This window comes from Alosa pseudoharengus, unplaced genomic scaffold (assembly GCF_046254945.1).
Source record: "Alosa pseudoharengus isolate Yale_2024_CS ecotype anadromous, Long Island Sound unplaced genomic scaffold, YU_APseudo_1.1 YU_APseudo_1.1_scf_8, whole genome shotgun sequence".
Taxonomy (NCBI): Eukaryota; Metazoa; Chordata; class Actinopteri; order Clupeiformes; family Clupeidae; genus Alosa; species Alosa pseudoharengus.
This window is the reverse complement of record NW_027468870.1, coordinates 19,786,400-19,811,621: the sequence shown is the minus strand read 5'-3', so window position 1 is coordinate 19,811,621 and position 25,222 is coordinate 19,786,400. Positions and strand designations below refer to the sequence as shown.

The following is a 25,222-nucleotide window of genomic DNA, read 5'->3' as shown; positions in this document are numbered from 1 at the left end:
GCTACTCATATCTGGGAAAGTATGATGTGATCATGCTTGCATATATCTTATGTCAGCCTTTATGTCAAGGATTATTGCACAATAATCCTCTCTTGAGCCATCACTTACCTCAGGAGGTAGAGTGGTTGGGCAACCTCCTGACCCTGTCAAAGTGTCCATGATCAAGACGCGGAACTGTGATCCGCGCAGATGAGAATGCAGATGTATGTGTGTGTGAATGAGTGAATGTGAGGCATGCTATTGTAAAGCCACGGAAGGAAGTGTATTGGGCGCTATATAAATGCCGTCCCAAGTATAGTAAAACTGACCAGAAAATGCACCATGTCAGGGGCCCATACAACATTTGGGTCTATGTGCCCTGTGCCGCAGGGACCAGGGTTTAAGTCCAGCCCGGGTCATTTCCCAATCCCACCCCATGTCTCTCTCCCACTCGCTTCCTGTCACTCTTCACTGTCCTATCAGATTAACTGCATCACATGCTCTTCTGTCCCCTCCTCTTGTCCATCCCTACAGTCATGATGGTGGGTTTAAAGAGGAGTAAAGCCGTACATAGCACTTGCGTGACAGGAGACGGTGACTAAGCTTCGCCTTCAAGAGGCTCGCGATATTGACATCAGAATCAGAATGGTGTTTTATTGGCCAAGTATGCTACACACTCACAAGAAATTTGGCCCCCAGGCTGCTGGTGTTTCTAGCAATACAGAAAAATCTCCCCCCAAATCACTAAAATAAGGCTAAAAATAATAAAAATGTGGTTGGTTACTTATATTACAGGAAGGAGCGGGATATGTGTAGACAACTGCCATATTGGTGTTACAAACTAATCCTATACATTTCTATGGAGGATTCTTTGAGTGCTGTGTCTCCTCATTATAAAGTCTCTGAATGATGGGCAGGGGAACCCCAAGAGTGTCCAAAGCTGCTGTCTCCTCCTGCACTCTAAGAAATGGAAGTACCAGTGTGTACCTAAGTCGGTACAAATGCTTGTCGCTGGGGCAGTACCCTTTTGAAGTACAATACTGTACCTATGAATGCAGGTACATTTGTGTACCCTAGCCATCTGTACCCATCAAGGTACACTTGTGTACCTGCAATGACTAAAATGTACCTGTATATATCATTATCACATAGTACCCTTAAAAGGTACTATTCTGTACTTCAAGGGTACAACCCCAGTGAAAATTTAAGGTGGTATAACTAAAATATATGCACAACCAATAAGTACATTTAAATGTTTATTCTGGGGGGATATTACACGCAATACTTCACATGAATACAGGTACAATAAATGTTAACATGTTCATATTAAAAACACATTCATATCAAAACATCAAAATATCTTATATCCATATCAATATACATATTCACGTAAAACATGTTATGACTCTTAATGTAAGTGTAAATAATAAAACACTTTGGTTTACAATATTTTGCCTGAATAGCCACATTGTGTTTATACGCAGAAGGAAAAAAATATATTAATTTGCACGATAGCACTAATAACACCTTTATATGATCTATAAAATACCAATATTTGAGCTAGTAATTACTCCAACAAACCTTGTATGCTTTCAAGTTCATGTTAATACTCGTGTATGTGACAGTGATGAAAATACAGTATCTGCTTGCCATAACCATTACACGTTGCAAAATTAACAAAGTCCTTGCAGTAACTTAGTAGCTATGATCTTAGATCTCATTCACAGTGCATACACCATAGAATTGAGTGAACGATATGTGTGATGTAATGAGTCATATAGCGACATTTTAGAGTAGTATCTCAGAAAACAATGTGCAAGCCTTTGGGAAATATTAGCAAGCCTGTAAAAATGTACAATATATTGTTACAATGTTCATTACCTCACCAATAAATCAATCAATCAGAAAACACACTCCAATCCTTCCAATCATGAGGCGAGCCACTAAAAAGGCAAGAGTCTCAAAAGGCACCAAAGTTCAATTTCAAAAACTGGCAGAAATCCAACATATTCTTCAGGAGAGTGTGCTAAGTAAAGGTCAACAGCAGTAGAGGCTGCTGTTTTCCCCCTCTTCAACTTCTGTTCCTCTGCATATATCCACTTTGACTTAGACTGGAACCTTACTTGATCTACAGGACGTTCACATATTTTCAATAGCAGTGGTAGCCTCACCAATGACAGCAGGGGTTTTACATCTGTTGGAAGCAAAATGCAAACACAAACCTCAGAATAAGATTTTTTTCAACCACACAAATAAATAGCCTCAGACAGATTGTGTAAAATACCTTGTCTAATACATGTATGTAACTATATGAATCTGCTCACCTGGCATAGATCAGCGTTGAGTCATTACAAGTTCCATGGACCGGCTGACTCTCCCAAACTTCTCCTTACTCCTTTTCACCGTATCTTCATGAACAAAAGCTGCCTGCTCCACTATGTGTTTGAGAGACAAATGCCATGCAATAGAATAATATAATTAAACAAAATGACACAACAATGAAATAGCACAAAGATAATCTTAACCAATATATAAATTGCTATTGGACAAAAAAAAAATCTAAAAGTTGTCTGTATTATTATAATTTGCATAATTTATTATGCAATACTTTTCTATATGTATTTAACATCAATAAGAAAAATACCATTACAAAAAAAACACCAAGTTGGGTAACTTACGTAGCCATTAGATCCTTTAGGAAAGGTAAGCTTACTTCCAAGTGGCCATGTTCTGCCTTGGTGGGTATCTGTGAGAAGGATTAACGTTAGATTTACTTTAGACCATTATCAAGCTCTGAGTAACTTTATAACATTATAGAATGGTTCTGAGTTGCTCCCTCTAGCTTCTAACTAGATAAGCAATGACAACCAGGATGTTCTGGTGAACATAGGCAACTCAACTAATTAATTTTCACCTAAACAAAATGACAGTGTTGAGAGTGATCATGCTTACTGCATGTATGCACTTACCAGGCTTCTTTCACCTGCACTACCGTTGATATTAAACCAGCCTTTCAGGGAAGTTAGCAAGTATGTATGGCTAACAGTGCTAGGATATGCTCATATATCTATGGGCTAAGCTAGTTAGGATAATGATTGCTAGTGAAAGTTGGCTTTAATGGCTTCCACAAAAACTTAACATTGACATGGGAAATAGTAGATAAAACACACACACAAATCATTTCCTTACCATTTATCACGATAGTCATGCATTATTGAAGGAGTTTGAACTCCATTTAAAAATATCTGAATTCATAGCTAACCTAGGCTAAGTTGCTAGCGAATGCTAATGTTAGCCTTTAAGCCAACAATCTGACTCCATTGCTGTAACAGTAGGCTATTTACAATGTACAAACCAAATTTTGATAAATTGCAACTACACCTTACCTCTGAATAGCTTTGCCTCCTCTTCCACAAAGATTATTCCATCCTGCACATGTGTTTTCTCACACCAAGCTCCTCACTGAAAGTTGCTCCATTTCTTGGTGAGTGAGATGAACAAAGTTGAGGGGGAAAATAACGGTTGCTCCCGTTCCGAATCTCCTCCCCCAACAACTTTTGAGTGACAGGCCATGTACTTTTTGTACCCTTAGGTACAAATATGGTCCCTTTGCGAAAAGGTACATTAATGATCCAGGAACGGTACATATTAGTACTTTAGGGGCTCAATTGTGTTCCCTTTAAGGTACAGGGTCAAAAGTTGTACCTAAAAGAACAAAAATGTACCCCAACCGTACCCCTATTTTTGAGAGTGTGTCCTGTTTTGTAGCGCGTCCAATCAGGGGTGTGTTTCCCAAAAGCATATAATAATAATAATAATAATAATAATAATAATAATAATAATAATAATAATAATAATACGCTTTATTTCTATAGTACATTTCATACACAGAATGCAGCTCAAAGTGCAAAGTTACAGTTGGAGCATGTTATCAGTCATTCTTCTTGCTGTGGCCGTTTATGATCCAATCAGCAATATATCAGAAATATAGATAACAACAATAGAGAATAGAATAGGTAAGGGATAATGTATAGAACGCCGGTCATTATGGGGAAAATAAGTCCCGACAGGGCGAACCTGCCCTGAAGGGACTTATTTTCCCATAATGACCGGCGTTCTATACATTATCCCGCTTATTATATGGCTACTTGCCAAAACGAAAAAATAAACTCCATGATATGTCTCTTTACACTTATTTGTTACCGTTTCATCGTGGCTTTTGCTGAGAAACAAATAGTTCGCAACACACGCTGAACTTGAATCAAACATTCTTTAGAACACAGCTGATCAACCGTCTGCTTTCACTTTTGAATGAAGTTCCAAGCGCAAACACCGTTGCCATTGACAGCGGTCATTCGTGTTTTCAGAGGTCCTTTCCCAAGAAATAATGACCGCTAGAACTTTCGGAAATCCCATTCAAGTCAATGGAGCATTCTACTTGCATTGTGAAGAGCCGTATAATAAAATAGAATAATAGAGAAGAATCAGTCATTCCTCTTTGTTGCTGTGGTCGTTTATGATCCAATCAGCAACATATCAGAAATACAAGTGCTGGTCATATAATTAGTATATCATCAAAAAGTTTATTTATTTCAGTAATTCCATTCAAAAAGTGAAACTTGTATATTATATTTATTCATTAGACACAGATATATTTCTAGGGTTTATTTATTTTAATATTGATAACTGACAACTAATGAAAATCCCACTGACTGCAAAATGACTGCTGGATTATACATTTCAAGTAGAAGTCTTAACATTGGATAAAGTCAGGTTTAAAATTCTTCTTTTTGTTTTTCATTTTGGTGATATAGGCCTACTTAGATGTTAGTTGAACGATGCATTGTACCATATTAGTAAAAAGCTAACCTCTGTAGTTGTAGGCTACGGGAAAAGCACCCCAGAATGTGATAACTTGGCCCTGAATGTCAGTGTAATAACACTGAGTTTGTGTAGTCAACATCATGATGGTGCCGGGGTCTTTGGGTCTCCATGGGCACTTTGGACCTGAATGTGGTACAAGCGCTGTAGCCAGTAGCTTCACAGCGCCCCCTTCTGTTGGAACTATTAAGAATGGAGTTGATGTTAGACCAGAGACTTTCTAATGAGGAGACACATCACTCAACAAATCTCCCATATAAATGTATGGGGTTAGTTCGTAATGCAAACATGGCAGTTGTCTACACTATCCATCCACTATCATCTCCATTGTCTTGCTACGGGATGTCTCCTAAGGTCCACTATCGCTCCATTGCTACGGGATGTCTCCTAAGGTCCACTATCGCTCCATTGCTACGGGATGTCTCCTAAGGTCATCTCCATTGTCCTGCTTCAGCTGTTCAACCTCCCGCAGATATGCACACACATTGCCATCTTGGATGAGTCCAATGGCTATAGTGTTGTCAGCCAATTTCAGGAGTTTAACAGCTGGGTCCTGAGAGAGGGGCAGCCTATTGTGGTGGGGAAGAGCAGTGAGGACACATTTGTGAGGAGCACCAGTGATTGTATGTGTGCAAGTGACTTCTGCTTCTCACCAGTTCAGTAAACATCACTCATGCCATAAAGTACCATGAATTTAAACCATGTTGAATTCAGTCACAGGAAAATGATCATCATCCTTAATCTGTGAGACACTTTTAACCCATCTTTATCTCCGAGGTGATGTGATGCTTCCTAGTGGTCATAAAACTCTTATTGTTCTGGACTCTTTGGGAAGCAACAACAAATCACTCTGTTCATGCAAGCATTTATTGGGTAAGCTTCTGAATTGAATTAATTTTGTGGCATGCGGTCAGGAAATTAACTCATAACCGGACTGGTTAATGAGGTATTTTTAGATGGCCTATTTCATCTAGTGAATGAACACATCCTTAAGAGGATATTTCCCCAAATGGTTTGGTAGGCCTAATTAGATAGGCTACTGGAGAATGACTAGATTAGCTAGTTTTTAGTCTACTAGCCTGAGTAAAATATGCCTGTACTCCAGAAAAAATGGCTAGGAGAGAAATTCAACTCAAATGAATGCATAATTCTATAATCTGTGATATTTAAAGTATATTGTTGGTCTTGTCCGATTACATGAATCTCATGAAACTAGCTGTCACAGACAGTCATGAGTGCCAGGATACTCTTAAACTACTTAAATAACTACCAAACTGATCAAGGTCCCTATAAGCAGATAAAGAGAGTGATGAAGTTAATTTGACCAACGTAGGTCAAAGTAACATGAATGAAATCACACAAACACACACACGCGTTCTTCTCGTGTAGGCTACTCATTCTCTAGCCTCCACTGCATACACCAGTTATGAAGCAACGCAGGCGCAGTAGGCTACTTGTCTATCACAGCAGCTTCACTGCTGTGTCTCTGCCTGGAAAGGAGGATTTAAACTTCCGGCACTGTCATGGCGGCGTGGTGGTGTTTCTGATTGAGAAACAAGAGAATAACAAACCACCCCCACCTCTTGGTGCTTTTATTAGTAATCAAGGGTTTATCATTCGCAATTGAAAAGAAAAAAACATAATTCGTTGGGGGATTACAAGAAGTCTGTCGCGGCAGCGTCTTGGCCCGCGATGGCTGCGCACAAACCCGTAGAATGGGTTCAGGCCGTAATTAATAGATTTGACGATCAGGTAAGATCATTTGTAAATGCCTTATGTATTTATGGTTTACGGGATATATTACACGTTGCAGGTTGTTGCTGGATTTGAGATATCCGTGGAGTTTTCTAGGTCTAGGTATCTTACGTTTCGATATGCTAGGATTGCGGATTGCGATTTGATAGCTCGTTTGCCCACCACCACTCCTGTACAGTAGTACTGCATCAGGCAAAACAAGACAGGCTGCTAACATTAGTTCTGCCTAAAGGACAAGCTCTATAGGTATTCCGAAATGCAGTTTGTATTACGAGCCACACAGATGACTCTCCTCGTCGTTTATGCAAGGGAGACACAGACGAAAATTGCAGGCTTGGCTACATTGACGATGTCAAAAAGGAACTCGGATACAAAGACATCGAGGCATCCTGGTATTCGGCTAGATTGAAACAGCTTCAACCCACCTCAGATGTTTGGCTAACTGGCGTGCCAACGCTAGCTACCCTGCTTCCCAGCTTTCCAGTTGCCCAGGTGCCTTACTGAATAGTTCAACAGCATCTGGGTAATGCCTCGTTGTGTTGCTGTTATTTCTATTCCGACTGTTACATTGCAGCGTTCAAGAGGTAGCTGTCAAATCTCACGCACTCAGGTGCTCAGCTAGTGTAGCCTACTCTGCTCATTTCTGTATTCGTAGTTCAGCTAGGCTACTTAGTACTCGTATGTCGATTTGAATTTGGGGCATTGATCAGGATTTTCTTTTCACTAGTACATGAATAACATACTGTCATTGTAAAAAACAATCTAAACAGTTCATCCTTTACACTTTAGACTCTAAAGGCTGACTTCTGCCTGTTGTTCTGCTTATAACTGCCTGTGGAACTCATTGCACATTCTTCAGATTTTACTCGGGATGCTGTTAAAATGTTTCATAAATTCTGTGCACAGGCCCATTTTCGTTCATATGCTGTATTAGGCCTGTTGCATGTGAAGACAAAGTCCACATATTGGCATATTGCCATTGGCCATAGTCATTGGCATGTAGGCTAGTCATATTATCATTTAAAGTTAATGTGGTCTCATATTATAGTGACAGAACTATAGGAAATGTCTTAATTTGAGAATCTCCTGGTCTTGGTATAATCAGCAACTAAAGCGTTCAACTTTGTCCAGCTGTTGAAACCAGTCTGGAAACTTGGAAAGAGAATGGGGGCTCCTGGAAGGACAATATGGAAACTGAAGAATCGGTCACGTTACAAGTTAAATGTTCACGGTTTCCAAGACTGACTGAGCAGCTGTTACAGAAAGTCCATGTTTTACCATTCAGGAAATCAGCCCAAGTAGTGTTCTATCTCCAGCATAAAGACACATCCAAATTCATTGCTCTTGAGTCTGTCTCCACACTGTCCTGTAATGGTTGACTGTTGATGTTTTTTGTGTGTGTGTGTGTGTGTGTGTGTGCGTGTGTGTGTGTGTGTGTGTGCGTGTGAGAAGTTTGTAAGAGGAGATGCATAGATATAAAGATCCTGGTGCTCAGTTAATGTTTTCATGAGGAAAGATAAACATGATTTAAACTTGTTGAAGGTAGAAATGGATGATTTAGTGAAAGGCCTTGTTGCATTTGTGGTGTTGACCTATGTGTGTTGTAAGATATTTTATAGGTGAGCACGTCAAATGAGGAGACATTTAGGGGGCTGGTATATGCATGAGTAGGCCTATGCCAACTTGGCCGATAACCAATGTCGATACCGATTTTTTTTTTTAACTTTGTTTAGTATAGTAGAAACCAAAGTATTCATAAAAATAACGGTCCTTCAGGCCTTTATAGGACAACATTTTACAGAGTGCAGAAGTGATACAACATAACAGAGAAACATCAGCCACTGCCATCGGTAAATGTCATAAAATATATGATAGCGGATACCGGTCAACAAGGCCGATATTGGCCAATACTGATGTTACATCCCTGATGAATACATCCCTTCTTCATTCTGTTAATATTATAAAGTCCACATGTAGGCCTAAGTGATGGCACACATAGGGATCTCTGGCTTAGAATAGTTGAGTCAGAGTTTTGTCTCACACTCCATTCACTACACTTACGGCCTGTCATTGTAGAAGCTTCTAGAACATCAGCTCGGCACTTAACAGAATTCCAGTCACGTGAAGTTGATCACGGTGCTCAGCTGGGTCACCATGTGTCAAGCATGGCTGTTTGCTGTGTAGGGGCCGATGCAACAGTGTCTCTCAGAGAGCTCTTTCTTAACCATTTAGCCTTTGCTTCTTATTGACACAAGGCCTATTTTTCTATTGTACGACTGTGATTAAATGTGTGTCATCAGGAGACACATTGCTGATGAAGCTTACAGCCCTAGAGCTTTAAACACCCTTGCTACCTGCCTCATGACATAGGTCTCAGGATCACGTCTACTACGCCCTTTGCAGCATTGTAAGAGCTGCACTGGCCTTCCTGCCTATACTTTTAGTTACTGACTGTTTGCTTTGGTTGATAGTCTTGACCTAATCGTTTTCCTGCTCTCTATGTTAAGTCAAGTATGTGTGCACTAAATCTTAGCTGTACCTTTTTGTCCACACTTTTTGTCTGTCTTGATGGAAGTGTGCCACTGACGGCAATTAAACAGAGCTCTGATGGAGATTAAAGGTATCGCTTTTTGTTAAACTCTTGTTAAACCTGAGGATAATCACTAAATAGGATTCTGAGAGTGTGTGTGTGTGTTGTTGTAAGCCTGTTTGCAATTCCGCTCCTTAAACCTACACCAAGCGTGTATGTAGTAGTGCTCGGTGCAGTAGACGTTCTCTGGTACAGATCAGCACTCCTTTTCTGCACTCCTATTCTTCCACCATCAGTGATGACATCACCACTGAGGATTATTTTACACACCCTCTCTTGTAAGGCAGTCAGTAAGGCAATGAAATCATTACTGGCTTCGTTGTCTAAATTTGGCAACATGAATTTCGAGGCCTAGGCTTTTATAACCCTATGTAAGTTGTCCTCTAAGCAGGGGTGTGCAGGCTGTGTCTGTGTTGAGTGGTTGATTCCCATTAATAATCCCACGTCAAGTGGGTTTTTTGGTTGGGCATCAGCACCATGGAGACAGTATTTGGTGGGCATATGTTTGACCCGGTTTACATTTGGTTTTTGAAATTTGGTTTTGAAATTCAGCTTGGGTAATCCGATGACAAGCGACCTGTTCTAAGTGTAAACAGTCACCAAGACACAATGTGAACCGATCACGCAAACCACTTGTCGCGGTGGTCTGAGGCGCATTTGACCACATAGCCTATCATTTGTAGTCTAGACGCTAAATGTGTTCTGATGCGTCCTGGACAATGGGAGTTCTAGTGAATGTGACATTGGCAGTAAAAACAAGTACACCTTAGATACATGCGTAAACGGCGGGCGATGAGTCTCGGCTGACCACTTGTAATCAGATCACCCAAGACATTTTAAAAACTGATGTTAAAAACTGTCCCTTAGTGAATCATTTGAATTCTATAGTTTGTGTTCTAAATGATAAATTCCATGTTTTAAACTCTGGAATTATGTTTCTACATTCTAGAATGAATGTTCTAATTTCTAGAATTCATGTTCTAACACCAAGTCCTAACTACATGCGATGCGAGTGAGCATTAGTGATAAAGTCAGTTTAATTACATTGTTTTCAATTGGAATGTTCTGACTGTACGCAACACGAAGCAGTGCTGTGCAGCGCGATACAACGCAACGTTTAAGAGAACTTTTGTCGGACGCCTCGTTTCTATTTTCTTTCTGTCACTTGCAATGGTCTGCTATTTTGATGCAATGGAAAGGCATATTTAGGCTAACACAACGGAAAGGCATATTTAGGCATATTTAGGCACAATGTGGAGAGATAGCATTCAATGCTAGACAACAGTCGTTCACTCGGATCGCTCGCTGCTTGGATTCCCTGTAAGTTCTGAAGAGTGGTCAGAAGGTGGGCATCGCTCTGTCCTCCTCCTCTGGGATGGCCATCACTGTTGCTCTTAGAAGCTCTGACCTGGAAGACCAAGGCCAGCCGAGTGAGAGGCTGTGTGTGTGTGTGTGTGTGTGTGTGTGTGTGTGTGTGTGTGTGTGTGTGTGTGTGTGTGTGTGTGTGTGTGTGTGTGTGTGTGTGTGTGTGTGTGTGTGTGTGTGTGTGTGTGTGTGTGTGTGTGTGTGTGTGTGTGTGTGTGTGTGTGTGTGTGTGTGTGTGTGTGTGTGTGTGTGTGTGTGTGTGTGTGTGTGTGTGTGTGTGTGTGTGTGTGTGTGTGTGTGTGTGTGTGTGTGTGTGTGTGTGTGTGTGTGTGTGTGTGTGTGTGTGTGTGTGTGTGTGAGTGTGTGTGTGTGTGTGTGTGTGTGTGTGTGTGTGTGTGACTGTGCTGCGACTCCTGTCGCGTGCCGTTGGTGTGTCCTCCAGTGTTTGGGCCAGTGGGCAAGGGGATGTGGACTCTTCCTGTCTTCCCAAAGTGCGTGCGCGCGCACACACACACACTACACACAAACAGCAAGCCAGTGAACACACAGGGGCACTTTGTTTCTCGCCACACTCTGAAATTCCTCCGCGGGTCACCCTGCAAGACTGTGTGTGTGTGTGTGTGTGTGTGTGTGTGTGTGTGTGTGTGTGGTCGAGGGAGAAAGTAAGAGAGAGAGACGGGCAAGGAGGGGTCTGGTCAGGGGATTTTTATTTACATAATTTCCTTCTCATGTTGGATGAATGAGTGACTAAGAGTGTGTGTGTGTGTGTGGGCAGTCCATCACATCTCCTCTTACTGAAAGACGCTGTTTGCCCAGCTTAGAGGCCAATCGTGCCATCTCAAACCGCACTAGACTGGAGGAACATTTTTGTGCCCTCGTTATTGTGCTACTGGCCATAACCACTACATTGTTTAGACTTAAGAGTGTCTGTCTGTCTGTCCATGTGTGTGTGCCTGTCTGTGTTACTGGAAGTGTGTGCGTGTGTGTGTGTGTGTGTGTGTGTGTGTGTGTGTGAGATATGCAGTATACATGCTAGTTAGCGTCACAGATTGTCTGACTTGCAGGGGGTAAGACATCATGGTATAAAGTAGGCTAAGTTACAGATTTCCTCCCCCTGACATTGAAATTATTCAGGGGTGTACATAATCTTACGGATTTGTGGTAGATAAAAACCAACCAACCAGATGTTTCTGGTAGTCTTCAGCTCTGTCATTTCAGTAGTAGCCGCCCGGTCCATCCTTGTTGCCTGTAAATAATTTAATTCTAGCAGCTTTGGAGCGGCAGACATGCACGGTCAACAGCACACACGCACGGTCAACAACACACACACTCGTACGTGTATTGGAGCTCACATGAGTGTGGGCCAGTCTGCTACTGCTGCCCTGTGTGTGTGTGTGTGTGTGTGTGTGGGGGGGGCCCATTAGCATGCATATGCTCTGAAGTGTGCACAGTGAGTCCGGTGCAGGTGTGCAGATGGGCCAGAGAGAGACTTGTGTGGGTAGGGGATAGGCCCAGTCTTTAGTGAGTGCGGCCTCCAATGGTTTTCCTGTGTCAGGCCCTTCATTCTTTTTTGAATTTTTGGTTCCACCCTGTCATTCCAATATTCACATCCAACTGTGTTTTTATTGTATGGAGCCCTGCAGTCAGCCCTGTGTTCTCCAGAGTTGTTCTTGTTCCTGAGAAACAACCCTGTTCTTTGCCAAAGGCCACACAACAGCTACAAAGGGAAGAGGCGTTAACACCAGAGAACAAATCTTTATTTATGTAGTGGTGGAAACCGGTTTCCTTATATATCACCACATATCACAAATAAGAAATTCTCAATGCTATGTTAACTTTCCTTTTAACTTTGTTTTATAGATAGATAGATAGATAGATAGATAGATAGAAAGATAGACAGACTTTACTTTATTGATCCCCAAGAGGAAATTCAAGGTCCCAGTAGCTTAAGACATGGCACACAAAATACACTACAACATACACAGAATGATAAAATAACAAATCCACATGACCCGTATGGACAGTTGATTGTTGTTGATTATGCGCCCATTGTAATGTCCACCTCTTCTGATCTTCTCTGCTTTGTCCCTTTCCCCCTTCCCCGTCTAGCTTCCGGTCAAAGTCGGGCTACAGAACACCCACTCCAAAGTCAGCACGGAGCATAATAAGGAGTGCCTCATCAACATCTCCAAGTACAAGTTTTCCCTGGTCATCAGCGGACTGACTAACATCCTGAAGAATGTCAACAACATGGTGAGGCTCCTCTCCTGTCCCCCAGGATGTCCGGGGGTGGGGGGACTCTGTTACGTGGTTTAGTGAAAAAACCTGGGTGAATTAAGTCCGTGAGTCAGTAGGAAGCATCCTAAAGGGAGAGCTCCATGGCTTCATTCTTCTACCAAATCTCCTGACCAACCCAGGTTCATTTGATCGAACTTTTGACCTCTGGGACTGTAACTCTCCCTGTGTGTCCGAGTTTCCTGTAAGCGTTAGTCAGTGTGAATCATCTTACTGAGTTTCCCTTACAAAAGCACACACACCTCTTAGTGTGGCCCAGCCCTTTTTATTGCACTTTTGCATAATGAAACTGTGTGCTGTGTAAAGATAATGTGAACTTTTACCACTGAAAGCATACAACAGTACAATAATACAACAATACACTAGTACAATAATACAACAATGCAACCATAAACATAGTTTATCAGTCTTGTTATCAATACAGTGATCTATGTTGAAAAAAATATTTTTTTTTGAGTGATTTGTCTAGGCTCTAGGGGTATGATACAGCATTGTCCTGGGAGAGGAGTTTGTTGTCTGTGTGTACCTTGCATTTGTGTAATGGCCCAAACGTGTGTTTTTCAGCGGATATTCGGGGAGGCAGCGGAGAAGAACCTGTATCTCTCTCAGCTCATCATCCTGGACACTCTGGAGAAGTGTCTCGCAGGGGTGAGTTACAGACAGAGACAGACAGAGACAGACACACAGACACATAGAGATACAGACACAGACGTGGATGTTCAAATTTAATTTACAAATGACAAATGCCATTTAAACCTTGGACCTCAAGCTGTCCTTTATCATATCACTGACCGCCAATTATCTGATGTACAGTATGTGATAGGGGTGTAACGGTACATATATTCGTATTGAACCGAAACGGTACGGGGTCACGGTTCGGTGCATGAATTTACATGGAGAATACACGGTATAGAAATAAATAAAACTTGCGCACAAATTAATTAATGCAATGCGAAACTACTGTTTGATGCGCAAGTTCATTAGGGACACCTAATCTGTTGTCCCGCTTTAGCCCTGTGAAGCTCTCATTGGCGCATAGGTAGCCGAGGTCCGCATACGTAGGTTACAGTTTTTTGTCAGGTCGACAGTCGAGTGAGTCAGTCAGAGATAGCAGCAGCACTAAGGATGGGTATGGCGAGAGGTGGCTACCCGCAAGAGAGGTCTCTTTAAGATTGCAAGTTTGGGAAAACTTCGGTTTCCCAGTCAGTTACAGTAGTACAGACGAGAGAGTGGTGGATAGGACTGTGTCGGCATTGTTTCATCAGTTGTTGGGTATGTGAGTGGAAATACATTGAACATGCTAATGCACATAGGACTCCATCACCCAGATATAGGTCTACCAATCACTGGAACGAGACAAAAAACGTCTCCCTGCATTTCTTACCAGCCTTTAGATACACATACAAATAGGGCCAAAACGCTTAAAATGATTTTGTAATGATGGAAAGTGGTGTAAACCTTGTGATCACCTTCATGTTAGGGTAACTTGTGTTGTGCTCTCACAAGTGTCAAGTGTCACCGCTAACCAGGCTAATAAACAAACCATGCGAACGGTAAAGTCATGTGACTTTTAGTTAGGCTCCGTTTATGAAACGAAAGGAGCAATTTAATTTCTTATTTTTAAAGAGTTAGTAGATTTAGTAGATTATTACTGTATACACACTGAAAAATATTGAGGCAAACTGTAGACCCTTCCAACACGGATGTTGAAAGTCTCGCCTAAAAGTCTTGCACTTTCATAAATTAGAGATGCTGTAGGCCTATTTTCAGTTTTATAGCTCATTGTCTTGTTTTGTTTCCAAGTTACAGATTGAGTCTGTAGATGATGTGGGGTACTTGTTTACTGTTTACATCTTACTTTGCACACTTCAGGCTGCTAGCTCTGATTCTATCACTAGGTAGTAGGCCCTACAGCCTGAGACATTCACAATAAAAAAAACTGCCTTCTGCATTTTTGATTTGCTTTTCCCTCCATTGTACCGAACTTGTCCTGAACCGTGATGTCTGAACCGAACCGTGACTTCTGTGTACCGTTTCACCCCTAGTATGTGATGTAATTAATATATGGCAAATGGAGATTTTTAAATGTATATAATATGAACTTAAGAAAATTCTCTCTCCCCTCCCCCCTGTGGTCTGCAGCAACCGAAGGACAGCATGCGCCTGGACGAAACGATGCTGGTGAAGCAGCTGCTGCCGGAGATCTGCCACTTCATCCACACGTACCGCGAGGGCCACCAGTACGCCGCCCAGCTGCGCGCCTCCGCGTCCGGCGTGCTCTTCTCGCTCAGCTGCAACAACTTCAACGCCGTGTTCAGCCGCATCTCCACGCGGTACGCACGCTCGCACCGCTAACCCCACTCGGCAGGGACCACACAGTGTCACATTAAAATGAATAGGGGTAGAGAGAGTAGGTTATTATGGAAATGTTCTCTATTGGTTGCAGGTATCCGTGATGATAAGTCTTTCACGGTACGCACGCTCAGCTAACACTAGACAGCAAGGGACCACACAGCGGAAGTGCTGGGGGCAAAGCTCTCTCCCTCCCTCCCAGCACTTGAGGAGTCCAGCTGTGGATAGACATTTGCGCTGATGCATGAGTTTTAGCCTCTTTGCTGGCTTCCCAAACTGAGGCGCCACAAGTTTGTCGGTTTAAGTTTAGGGCCGAGCCACACAGTCAACAGAACGCAGCTTTCAGAGAAATCGATAACACAGAGAGTAAGAGTTATCCACACTCACACTTTTTGATTTGGGTAGGAGAGTGAAGATATGACCATAAGGGAATGGGAGAGGTATGACGAAAGAAATAACGTCCGGTCAAACTCAAATCTACGTCTGAACTGGGCCCGCCTTGCAAGGTCTGCAATGTATCTGTGGCTTGCATGCACTACTATGAAAAACCTCCATTATGCACTTCATGCTTACAGTATGGAGATTAGGGATGTTAACCGGTAGCCGTTTAACTGGTGGTTGACCGAATCAACGTTGACCGGTTAAAATTTTCTGCCGCCGGTTAAAAAAACAAACAAAAAAAAAAAACACTATTTTTAAAGCTCCTGAATGCCAGCCAGCGTCTGTATTACACTGCGCACACACGTGTTATTGGTGTTGTATTGTATGGGGCGATATGATCACTCAATATCTAAAAATGATAAATGTGAGCATGAGCCGTCCCACGGCGGAATTTATTAAGCGCAACCACGACAGGAACTTATTGCAAAGGATTTTGTGCAGCACGCTACAGAGGCTGTTGGCAATCGGTAAGTTTTTTTACGAAGACGTTGGTTAATATACTTTCCTGTAACACCACCAAATGTAGCGTTCTCTGTTTGTGACTTTGTAACGTGAGCTTTTTATAGCCCGAGCTCGGTGCCGCGTTGCATGGAAGGTCGACGTTGTGCGTAATGCAGTGTTTCTCAAACTTTTTTTCTGGGGACCCACTTTTTAAAAATGACAGACTATCGCGACCCAAGTCGTGACTGTGGTAGTTAACAAACTAGATCCTTATAGAAAGCTGTTAGCTTTCCTAAGCTATATAAGGTATAAGGAACCAATGAGCTAGACAACAAATTCCCATTATGTTATTGTGTAGCTTAGTACCCTGGGAGTGAGACAGCTATAAGTTAGTGTCTTGAGAGTGAGACAGTTGTCTGCGTGACTTTCTGAGTCACTCCTTAGAGCAGTGGTCCTCAAACCTTTTCTTTCATTCCCCACTTTGATCAAGGGGGCATTCTCGAGCCCCACCTGTCCCTCATCGCTCTAAGAAAGTGGTAGGTCAAGCTTAAAATTGTCAAATTTATTGAAATAATGACAAGTTCTAAATATATCCTCTTCAACAGAGTTAAAATCAGCTGGTGCTGCAGATATAATAATAAATAAATACATAATAACACACATATTTCTGTTTTCCAGCACCATATTAGGAAGCATAGGCCATTTTACAGCATTGTACAATATATTCAATGAAATACCAACATGCTGTATTAAATGGATCCATAATCCAGTCATACTGAGCACTGCTGGTTGGGAAATATTTTTGAAATAAACTTTGCAGGGATGTGATGTAGGCCTACTGTTTAACACATGGGATCACAAGAGTGCCTCCCAATCAGACGTTTCAGCGATTTCGCTCAGAAATCTCAAAGGCATAATACTGTCGCGATCGAGGCGCCTGTCCCATACCTCAAGTTTTTTTGGTGAATGCAGTAATCTTATTTGCTAGGTGAGGTTGGTGCTTGTCTTTGCTTTGTAACTGGACATTTAACTCATGTATCGCTAAGATATATCAAATATATCGCTAAGATAGGCCAGCTTCGTCAAGAAATGTTCACTAGTGAACGTGCTTGCAGATTCAAACATGCGCTCTTTCCCCAAGAAGAGGTGACTCGGAGCTCAAACGCGCGCGACAGCACTTTACCTCGGGAAAGCCACCTGGCCTCGCTGTGAAACAGTACAGCCTTTTGGTCAGCTACCATCTCTTCGCAAAGTGCGGAGAATAGACGCACTTTTAAGGGCCGGGTTTTGATGAAATTCATCACTCTCACAACAACGTTCAAAATCTCATGTAGGTCGGGACTAATTAAGCTGCCTTGACACGAGCGCTTCCCTATGAATAACACAGTGCGTCCATTGCGCATCGGGTGCTACCTGGGCCTAGGCTACAAATGAAATATAAAATAAAATAAAACTCCTGTTTTTCACGTCAGTTCGCGCCCCACCTGGCATGTCTCCGCGACCCACAGTTTGAGAAACGCTGGCGTAATGTGTGCCTGTGCGTGGGTGCGCAGGGAAAGCAATTATTTTTCTCCCCAAAACAAAACCTTTATTCCTCCACAAGTAGTGGACAATGATTGGGGAAAATGTATAATACAAAGGGCACGAACTAACATTGTGTGATGGGAGCCTAACCATTCTAAAATGGGGGGATAACTTGTTTCACGGGCAGAGAAAGACGGGTGACAGGACACGGGTATCATAAATGGCAGTTATAGAATTTTCGGTTAATGAGGCTCAGTGGCCGGTTAAGATTTTTTTTAAATTTCGCCATCCCTAATGAAGACATAAACTCCTGAGTAACCTCTCACTGCACTGGCGGCCAGCATCTGCTTAGAGCTCTTGGAGATGAATGGAGAAAGAGCAAGACATTTGGGGACACCCACAAGCCCTAGGGAGGGAGAGAGGGGGAGAGAGAGAGAGAGGGAGAGAGAGAGGAGCTGTGCATGAAGGAAGATGGAGGAGGAGGAGGGGGGGTGGAGGGTGGAGGGATGAAGGATGGATTGAGAGGAGGAAGAGTGGAGAAGAGGATGGGCAGTCAGTCCTCCCACACATAAAGAAGTGCATTGTGCTTGGCTAGGAGAGAGGGAATCTCCCTTCTCAGCAGGCTCCCGGAACATAGAGCCTCTGTTGGGAGGGGGGACGCACAGGCAGATGTGCACAGCAGACACTGGTGTGTTTCATTCTGTTTGGGTGTGTCTGTGTGTGTGTGTGTGTGTGTGTGTGTGTGTGTGTGTGTGTGTGTGTGTGTGTGTGTGTGTGTGTGTGTGTGTGTGTGTGTGTGTGTGTGTGTGTGTGTGTGTGTGTGTGTGTGTGTGTTTATGTTTATGCCTTGACCTGTTAGCACTTGGACGGTGAGTAGAGAGTAGTCCTTTGGACCGTCCAGTCAGTTTTGGTCAGGAGCGCATGCAGCACACATCTGGTACATCCATTAACCCCTTGGTTGGCTTCATGAATTATTGGCCAGGGAGGGATGGGATGGTGTGTCTGTTTTTGGTTTGTGTGTGGGCGTTTTTGTGTGATCAAGTGTGCATGAAAGTGTGTATGTGTGTGTTTGGGTCATCTCTCAGGTTTGTGTGTGTGTGTGTGTGTGTGTGTGTGTGTGTGTGTGTGTGTGTGTGTGTGTGTGTGTGTGTGTGTGTGTGTGTGTGTGTGTGTGTGTGTGTGTGTGTGTGTGTGTGTGTGTGTGTGTGTGTGTGTGTGTGTGTGTGTGTGTGTGTGTGTGTGTGTGTGTGTGTGTGTGTGTGTGTGTGTGTGTGTGTGTGTGTGTGTGTGTGTGTTTCCAGGTAGTCTGCCTCTATATTAACCCAGTTCCTACAGTCTGTCTATGGAAAGTGGTCAGGCGTAGGCACGGGCCTCTGATTAAAACATGAGTCCTGTTTCGTTTCAGATGGGGGTTTTTCCCCACCCCTGTGGGACACTTCGCCACTCTCTTGTCTAAAGCTCCATGCTTATTCAACCATACTGTATCAGGGCAGAGGCAGCTCTCTGAGTGAGTGTTTTAGGTTGACCATGTCCTTACATGACCACCAGGCGGTGTAGGGGCCTCCTACAGTGTGGTGGACTGAGGGTCGACCTAGTGGTCGGCTCATCTAATAGCTTGTATTATAGCTGGTCATACATTCACTTTGTCTTCATACATTTACTTTGTGTTCATTCATTTACTGTCCGAGTGTCACATTAAAATGACGTACGTAGGGGTAGAGAGTTGGTTGTTATGTTGAAAATGTTCTCTATTGTTTGCAGGTATCCATGATAATATTTCTTTCATTTTTTTGGCATATGTATTTGAAGTGCTCTGCCAAGTCCTGTTTTCCGTCCCGGGTTTCTGTGTACATTCAATCATACAGGCGTTCATAAACTGCCCTGGAATACATAGTTCTGGAACAGAACATCATACAGTAGGCTTATTCTAGCCAATGAACATGGTGCTGCTGAAACATGGAAGTTAGATAGATGTACTGTAATTTGATATGCTATGGGGCTCAAATGTCAATAACTTTTCACTAGAATGGCGGGCTGGGTCTTTAAGCAGTTTTTACCTGCTTCCCTGGCTGTCTCTATGTCAGAAAAGCAAAAGAAAAAGTCTGGAATAGCTCCCAAAGTTTAAAAAAAAAAAAGCAAAGTTTCGGCCTGAGTTTCTTCCTCAGGTGTGTGTTGCAGGAGAGTGGTCTCTGCTCTGTCAGGTGGGTTTGGAGGCTGATTGGAGGGGCTTTCTCTGTGTTTGTCTCCAGGTTACAGGAACTCACTGTCTGCCCTGAAGACACGGTGGACGTCCATGACATCGAGCTCATCCAGTACATCAACGTGGACTGTGCCAAGCTCAAGAGGCTGCTGCAAGGTTTGCTCTCTCACTGTGGGACTTCAAAGCCTTTATGCTTTTTTTGATATCATGAAATGAGATTATAGTGATGTTATTTTGATGTTTTGCATAGATTTGTAGACTTTGTCGGTTGTTTTATGTGTGCATCTGTTCATGATCATCATATTGGCCATAATAAGATGTTAAGGGCTGTTAAATGGAGACTTTGTGATCTTTTTTCATTGCTTGGCTTGTTGCATAAATGCCTGTCTCCTTCCTACAGAGACCGTGTTCAAGTTCAAAGCCCTCAAGAAGCCGGCCCAGCTGAGTGTCATTAACAGTCTGGAAAAGGTACTCTCTTTCTCTCTCTCCCTCAGATCTCTCTCTCTTTCTCTCTTCAGCTTTCTCTCTCTCTCTCTCTCCCTCTACACTTGTTCAAGTTCAAGTTCAAGTTTATTGTCATGTACTCATAAATAAGGATTTATCAGTAATGAAATGTATTATGCTCAAGAGCCAGCTCAACTTTAAAGAATACATTAAATAATGGTGATCCAAAAAGGTATATTAATAGCTAATTAAACAAGACTGAAGTGTGAATGAGTATTAAGGGGAAAAATATAAGAAGATAAGAAGATAAAAACTGAAGTGTCAGTCAAAAACACTGAGGAGTTGTGAGGTTCTTGGAAGGAGTTAACAGTTTCTTTGCTGCTGACACCTAGTGGGAGCTCCTGGAAGTGCCTCAATCCCTTGCCTCCTGAAACGCACCTCTCCTTTCCTTCCTAATAAGCTTCATTTGTATAGTAACAGGTTGTTCAATAAAAACTCAATAAAATGGTATTCCTTATGCTTTATATAATTTATGAATGAAAACCTTACAAGCTATACATAATGATAAAATGTGTATTTTGCTGTTGTTAAATATGCTGTTGTGTTTGGTGTTTTAATTTGTAGGCATTTTGGAATTGGGTGGAGAACTACCCGGATGAGTTCACCATGCTGTACCAGAGGCCACAGGCAGACATGGCAGGTAAATGACCACTGGTTGGCCACTGGATTCCTAGTGATGGGTGTTACTGGGTACTAGGTGACTTTGTGTGTCAGCAATGACTATCCTTTTGATAACGGTAATACAGTAGAGGAGTAGTGTTAGCACTTGTAATGCTTAGTTAGTAGTTAGTTAGGTGTTAACTAGTTAACTAGTTAGCTGAAGTTAGTAATGATAAAATTGCTATGGTAAACCCTTGCTAATGTCGATTGGTATACTTCTCTACTCCTCTGAGCACTTTACAGAGTGGTGCCTCACATTCACCAATTCACACACACACACACACACACACACACACACACACACACACACACACTATAGTAGTGCCTCACACAGTAGTAGAATGTGTTGGTTGGGTTAAATATGAACTAAGTTGACAGATAGATGAATAAATACACAGAAAGAGAGATAGATAGACAAATGGATAGATTGATGTGTTGGTAGCAGGCTAGCAGTAGCGTTGTGGTTGTAACGCTGAGCTCTAAAGGGTAAGGTCCCTTCCTTTAGTTGATTTGCATTGGTCATGTTGATGGTAGTATTGTGTCAGTAGCAGTAAGGTCCTCTGTGCATATAGAATGTGCGGAGAAGCTGTTTGACCTGGTGGACAGTTTCGCGGAGAGCGCCAAGAGGAAGGCCGCCGTGTGGCCGCTCCAGATCATCCTCCTCATCCTCTGTCCCGACATCACGCAGGAGCTCTGCCGCGAGACCGTGGACGACAGCAAAGCAAACAAGGTTCGACCTTCACACTCTGACGCAGAGATCACACACACACACACACACACACACATACACACACACACACACACACACACACACACACACACACTCTTCAAGACAGGTGCACAGTACTGGACATTAATTTCTCGTGTGCACCCTTCCAGAATATATGCCATGTCACACCAACACACTCTGAGGCATCCCCACTCTAACTATCTTTCTTTCAGTGATAGACTTTTTCTGTCTGTCAGTCTCTCTCTCTCTCTCTATCTTTTCCATGTCTGTCTGTCTGTCTATCTGTATCCCCTTTCAGTTTTTGTCTATATGTCTGTCTCTTTAGTTTTTCAGGAAGCATGATGTCATTGTCATCTGATAGTGTGTGTGTGTGTGTGTGTGTGTGTGTGTGTGTGTGTGTGTGTGTGTGTGTGTGTGTGTGTGTGTGTGTGTGTGTGTGTGTGTGTGTGTGTGTGTGTGTGTGTGTGTGTGTGTGTGTGTGTGTGTGTGTGTGTGTGTGTGTGTGTGTGTGTGTGTGTGTGTGTGTGTGTGTGTGTGTGTGTGTGTGTGTGTGTGTGTGTGTGTGTGTGTGTGTGTGTGTGTGTGTGTGCGCGCGTGTCTCTGTGCCTCCTTTCTGCAGAAGCACTTTGTGGATAACCTGCGTAAGGCGCTTGCTGGCCACGGGGGGAGTAAGCAGCTGACCGAGAGCGCGGCTATCGCCTGTGTGAAGCTCTGCAAGGCCTCCACCTACGTCAACTGGGAGGACCACTCCAACATCTTCCTCCTGGTGCAGTCTATCGTGGTCGATCTCAAGGTAGCGCCGCCACTATCTGGGGTTTGGTCAGGAAGTCAAACTAGCTTCTCCAGATCAGACTTGCATACACTTATATAGTATACTGACTGTCCTAGAACGACATACACTATAGTATATTGACTGTCCTAGAAAGACATACATTTATATAGTATAGTGACTGTCCTAGAAAGACATACACTTATATACTGACTGCCCTAGAAAGACATGCACTTTAGTATACTGACTATCCTAGAAAGACATACACTTATATAGTATACTGACTGTCCTAGAAAGACATACACTTATATAGTATACTGACTGTCCTAGAAAGACATACACTTATATAGTATACTGACTATACTGGAAAGACCATACATTTATATGGTATACTGACTATCTTAGAAAGTCATACTTGTATATAATATACCAACTATCCTAGACAGGCATTCCTGTATATGATATACTAACTATTTTAGACAGACCTGCAGTACGTAAACTATCCTTGGACAGGTGTACATGCATGTCTCACATATTAACTATTCTAGACAGGTGAACACGCATGTCTAACATACTAACTGTCCTTGGACAGGTGTACATGCATGTCTAACATATTAACTATTCTAGACAGGTGAACACGCATGTCTAACATACTAACTATCCTTGGACACGTTTAATATACTAACTGTCCTTAGACAGACCTCAGAGAGAAGTCCATTGAATTGTTGTAACAAGAAATAATCACCACATTGTTGTATATGAAGTTACAAACAAAGTTTGATATGATCTATACTGTCAGAGGACAAACTCAGTAAATAACTTCATAAGATGGCTTCACGAAGGCTTAAGGTTATAATTGGCTAGGAGGTCACTGAATTTCTGTCGCAAGAATTGATTACTGTGTAGCTTCAAGTTATTCTCAAAGGTTGTTTTTTGGGAGTTGAAGATGGTTGAAGAGGAGACGTGACCTTTGACCTTTGACCTTTTCCCCATCAGACCTTGCTGTTTAACCCCACCAAGCCCTTCTCCCGGGGGGCGGGCAGTCAGAGCGCAGACGTTGAACTGATGATCGACTGCTTTGTGTCTTGCTTCCGCATCAACCCCCACAACAACCAGCACTTTAAGGTCTGTCTCCAACGCACACACGCACACACGCACATATGCACACACACACACACACACATACACACACTGATGATCGACTGCTGCTTTGTGTCACATGCAAAATGTGTCACATGCAAAATATGTGTGTGAGTGTGATATACATATGTGTGAATGTGATGTGTGTGCCTGTGTGTGTGTGTGAGAGTGTGAGTGTGTGTGTGTGTGTGAGTGTGTGTGTGTGTGTGAGTGAGTGTGTGTGTTTGAGTGTGTGTGTGTTTGAGTGTGTGTGTTTGTGTGTGTGTGTGTGTGTGTGTGACAAGTGTACTCTGGTCATTCCTCAGGTGTGCCTGGCATCGTCCTCTCCTTCCACCTTCCACTTTGTGCTGGTCCACTCCCTGCACAGGATCATCACCAACGTAAGAGCCATACATACACACACACACACACACACACACACCTAAACGTCAGCCACACACACACATCTAAACGTCAGCCACACACACACACTTACACACAGGGCCCTGCTGAGAAAGAAGCCCCACACACACCTAAACGTCAGCCACACCTGCTGAGAAAGAAGATCAGTTCTGGACTGTTCTGCTAGCAGTGTAGGGCTACTAATGTGGGAGATTGGGGCTTTAAGTCAAACAATAGATATATATATATACACCTGCGGTTCCTCTCTGAGCAGGATTACCATTGCAACATGCAACAACACATCATCAGTAGGGTAAAACTAACCTGTCTCACGACAGCTCAGCTCATGTTCCCTATTAGGGGGTGAACAATCCAACACTTAAATATATATATATATATATATATATATATATATATATAGTGCCCTTATTTAAATGATGGGCAAAGTGTAAATTAGGCAACAAGCAATGTCTCATATGTGACCCAAAGCTAGAGTGTGGTGTGTGGGAGCATTGGGCTGATTCACTCATGATTGCACTTATGCTATTGTACATGATGTTAAATCCGTAAATCAATTTCCAGACCTTGCCTTTAAATTAGGGGCCATAGTCTTAAGTGTACAAATATACAAACACACATGCATTAAAACAGATGTATACTAGAGGTGTTGAAATTAATCAAATAATTGATGCATCGTGATGCGGATATGGACGATGCTGCATCGATGCAGTGGCCGACCATAATGGATTGCCTGTTGTGTTCAGACTGTTAAATAAAAAAGATTGTTTATATCTTACTACTTGTATTTTTGGATGAAAACATAAGTAATATTGTAAACTGTATTATATAAAAATATACAGTATCTTAATGCATTCTGTAAGTATTCTTGTTAACAGAGTCCTGTGTTAATGAGCTTGTGTTAACAGAATCATGTGCTGTCCTGTTGCAGTCTCCGCTGGACTGGTGGCCGAAGATCGACACGGTGTACTGTTACTCGGGCGAGCTGCGCACCATGTTCGCCGAGACGCTGGGTCGAGTCACGCAGACCTGCTCCAGCACCACACACGCCCCGCTGAAACTGACCTCGGTAGGGCACGCACACACACACACGCACACACACACACACACACACACACACACACAGATACAAACACGCACACACACACACACACACACACACACAGATACATACACACACACACACACACACACACA

At 42.7% G+C, this 25,222-nt stretch overlaps 1 protein-coding gene and 1 long non-coding RNA gene across 6 annotated transcripts in view; one reads left to right on the top strand and one right to left on the bottom strand.

Moving 5' to 3' along the window:
* Window positions 1-1,269: 1,269 nt before the first annotated feature.
* Window positions 1,270-3,503, bottom strand: LOC143111644 (uncharacterized). Its single transcript, XR_012984566.1, has 4 exons — window positions 3,366-3,503; window positions 2,658-2,725; window positions 2,304-2,414; window positions 1,270-2,173 (listed from the first exon to the last, which is right to left on the bottom strand). It is a non-coding gene; the product is annotated as an uncharacterized LOC143111644 (long non-coding RNA).
* Window positions 3,504-6,369: 2,866 nt separating this feature from the next.
* nf1b (neurofibromin 1b) overlaps window positions 6,370-25,222 on the top strand; it is an 85,692-nt gene continuing 66,839 nt past the window's right edge. For all 5 annotated transcript variants that reach the window (XM_076275130.1, XM_076275129.1, XM_076275126.1 and 2 more), the window contains exons 1-12: window positions 6,370-6,612; window positions 12,680-12,823; window positions 13,430-13,513; window positions 15,008-15,198; window positions 19,873-19,979; window positions 20,224-20,291; window positions 20,892-20,967; window positions 21,560-21,717; window positions 22,337-22,510; window positions 23,483-23,611; window positions 23,932-24,006; window positions 24,957-25,094. In XM_076275130.1, the coding sequence (XP_076131245.1) occupies window positions 6,553-6,612; window positions 12,680-12,823; window positions 13,430-13,513; window positions 15,008-15,198; window positions 19,873-19,979; window positions 20,224-20,291; window positions 20,892-20,967; window positions 21,560-21,717; window positions 22,337-22,510; window positions 23,483-23,611; window positions 23,932-24,006; window positions 24,957-25,094 (1,404 nt within the window). In that variant the 5' untranslated portion in view covers window positions 6,370-6,552. The remainder of the gene's footprint in view (window positions 6,613-12,679; window positions 12,824-13,429; window positions 13,514-15,007; window positions 15,199-19,872; window positions 19,980-20,223; window positions 20,292-20,891; window positions 20,968-21,559; window positions 21,718-22,336; window positions 22,511-23,482; window positions 23,612-23,931; window positions 24,007-24,956; window positions 25,095-25,222) is intronic.